Raw genomic sequence first — 2,321 nt, 5'->3', positions numbered from 1 at the left:
AAGCAATTGCGAGCGAAAAAGGCCCAGCCCAACGTACGACGCAGCAGCATTCCTGACATATATATATATATATTTTTTTATTTATTTACTAGCATTATGCAGTCGAGACAGCGTGGGCCAAGTTCTTGCAGGCCCATGGCGGGTTGGATGCTCTTGATGCCAAATACAATCGAAGTGACGCTAGTACGCGCACCCAAATACAAATACTATTGGAGGTACGCGTTGCTACATTTTGCATATATACAATTTTTATATATATATATATATATATATAATTGACGAGGCATCGCAGCCATTGGTATTGACAGGCATCCCCACTGCATTCCGAGCATCCATATGGGGCATCTTAACCAATGTTCGGGGGTATCAAGCCAACTATCCATCCACGTACTACGCTGGTACACTATGAGCAGATAGAGATATATATATCTAAATATATCCCCAAAACCCCGAAACCTGATACTAAAACTACTACGGGGTGGGGGTGGTAGATTTGCTCCAAGGCGACTTACGGACCAGTGTACGTACGCCTATGTTGTACACTGACGGGGAAATTATAAGTCCAACGCGGTTTTATATTTCACGAATAGTACCAGTAACGAAGCGACTTTCTGAGTTTTATTGAAAAGTATTTGTGTAGATGGTTGATGATATTGACAAGGACGTTGGCAGGACTTATCCTGAACACGCCTACTTCCAGGTACACTTTCTTTCCATCTTGACAACCAAAGATGAATAGTGTCAATGGTGGTTGGTAGCAAGCTAAGGGAAGGCAAGAGCTCACGAACGTGTTGGTCGCGTACTCGATACACAATACAGAAGTGGGATATTGCCAGGTAAGTAGGGTGGAGCTTCTATGATGTTATCGTTCTATGACGTGGCATCACGACAACCGTTAGTCGATGAACTTTTTGGTGGGCATTCTGCTGCTCTTTCACAGCGAAGCGGATGCATTTTGGCTGCTCTGCGTTCTCATGGACCAGTACTTGCCCACGGAAAACTACTCGTACGTACACGGTCCAATATATATATATATATATATCAGTCAAAAACGACGAAAACATAATATTTTTTAACATATATATATCCTGTGGTGTCGTAGCCGATCAATGTTGGGGTCGCAGGTTGACCAAGTAGTGTTCAAACGTCTCGTCACTTTGCACTTGCCTGACGTGGCACGCACGCTGGACGCCGCGGGCATGTCGATTGAGTTAGTGACATTGCAGTGGTTTCTCTGTGTATTTGTATGCACATTGCCCCTGGACACAGCGTTGCGGGTTTGGGATTACATGTTTTTACAAGGCGAAGAAGGTACACTTAACCCAACTACAATCTTATGATAGTTATTGTCTTCCTTTTACCCAAAAGTTGGTTGACTGTTGTGCTGAATCTTTGCCAAATTGAAGAAAAAAAAGAATTTTTTTTTTTAACAATACTTAAAAAAGGAGTTCCAGCTAATTTCGTGAGCTTTCGAGTTTGAAATAATTCTGAAACTCTATTGGTTATTATAGAAGACCTATATTACCTATCCATTTTCCCATTAATGCCCCGAAAATCTATCGTCGATCGACTCATTATACTGAATTTTGTATGTAAAGTGTTGTCCTGTTGTGATGGGTATCACACTAATTGAAATCATACACTAAATTGACGTTGATGATGGTTTCCTGCAACCTGATTGGCTAAATATATCCTTCTGCCGATGATTCTTGTGTCCATTTGGTTGTGTCGATTCATGCTCCAGTCCAGTTTAGAATATACACAACAATATCTTGCCAACAATCGAATATGTAGTGTTGTTTGCAGTGGCGTTGGGTATCCTCAAGGCAGCACAAGCCAAGATCATGGCGGCGTCGGCATCGCATTCCGCGCTGTTTATGATCGTGCGGGAGCTTGGAATGGATTTGCACGATGCAGATGCCTTCATGGAGGTTCGAATATATATATATATATATATATATATATATATATATATTGGATTCCTTGATATGAATATATATATATATATTTGAAGCTCAATAGGCAGGGTTGTATAGGAGGTGGTCACGTTTAGCTCGCCGAGGAGAACGACGGACGAAGAGCAAGTCCAAAGCAACAAGCAAAACAATCCATTGCAAGCATTGCTGCAATCGTTTCACGCGTTCTCGAACAAGCTGCACAAGCACTCGGATCAGGACGATGATGCCACCAACCTGTTCACTTACAAAGACATTCAACGGGTGCATTCAATCATATATATATATATATATATATGTATCCTTGTCATTGGAACCTCATTTCGCATGTACGTGCATGGGTAGTGGCGTCAGGAAATCCGGCCA

At 41.8% G+C, this 2,321-nt stretch overlaps 1 protein-coding gene across 1 annotated transcript in view; it reads left to right on the top strand.

Annotated features, from left to right (window-relative positions):
• Nucleotides 1–2,321, top strand: part of H257_04622 (hypothetical protein) — a gene marked incomplete at both ends in the record, with an annotated part of 5,119 nt that overhangs the window by 2,559 nt on the left and 239 nt on the right. Inside the window, 6 exons of the mRNA XM_009829213.1 lie at nt 641–700; nt 759–836; nt 900–1,006; nt 1,103–1,311; nt 1,795–1,931; nt 2,037–2,219. Coding sequence (XP_009827515.1) covers nt 641–700; nt 759–836; nt 900–1,006; nt 1,103–1,311; nt 1,795–1,931; nt 2,037–2,219 — 774 coding nt within the window. The remainder of the gene's footprint in view (nt 1–640; nt 701–758; nt 837–899; nt 1,007–1,102; nt 1,312–1,794; nt 1,932–2,036; nt 2,220–2,321) is intronic.

Source organism: Aphanomyces astaci, assembly GCF_000520075.1.
Source record: "Aphanomyces astaci strain APO3 unplaced genomic scaffold supercont1.8, whole genome shotgun sequence".
NCBI classification, from domain to species: domain Eukaryota; phylum Oomycota; class Saprolegniomycetes; order Saprolegniales; family Verrucalvaceae; genus Aphanomyces; species Aphanomyces astaci.
The sequence above is the reverse complement of the archived record's forward strand: the minus strand, read 5'-3'. Positions and strand labels throughout refer to the sequence as shown.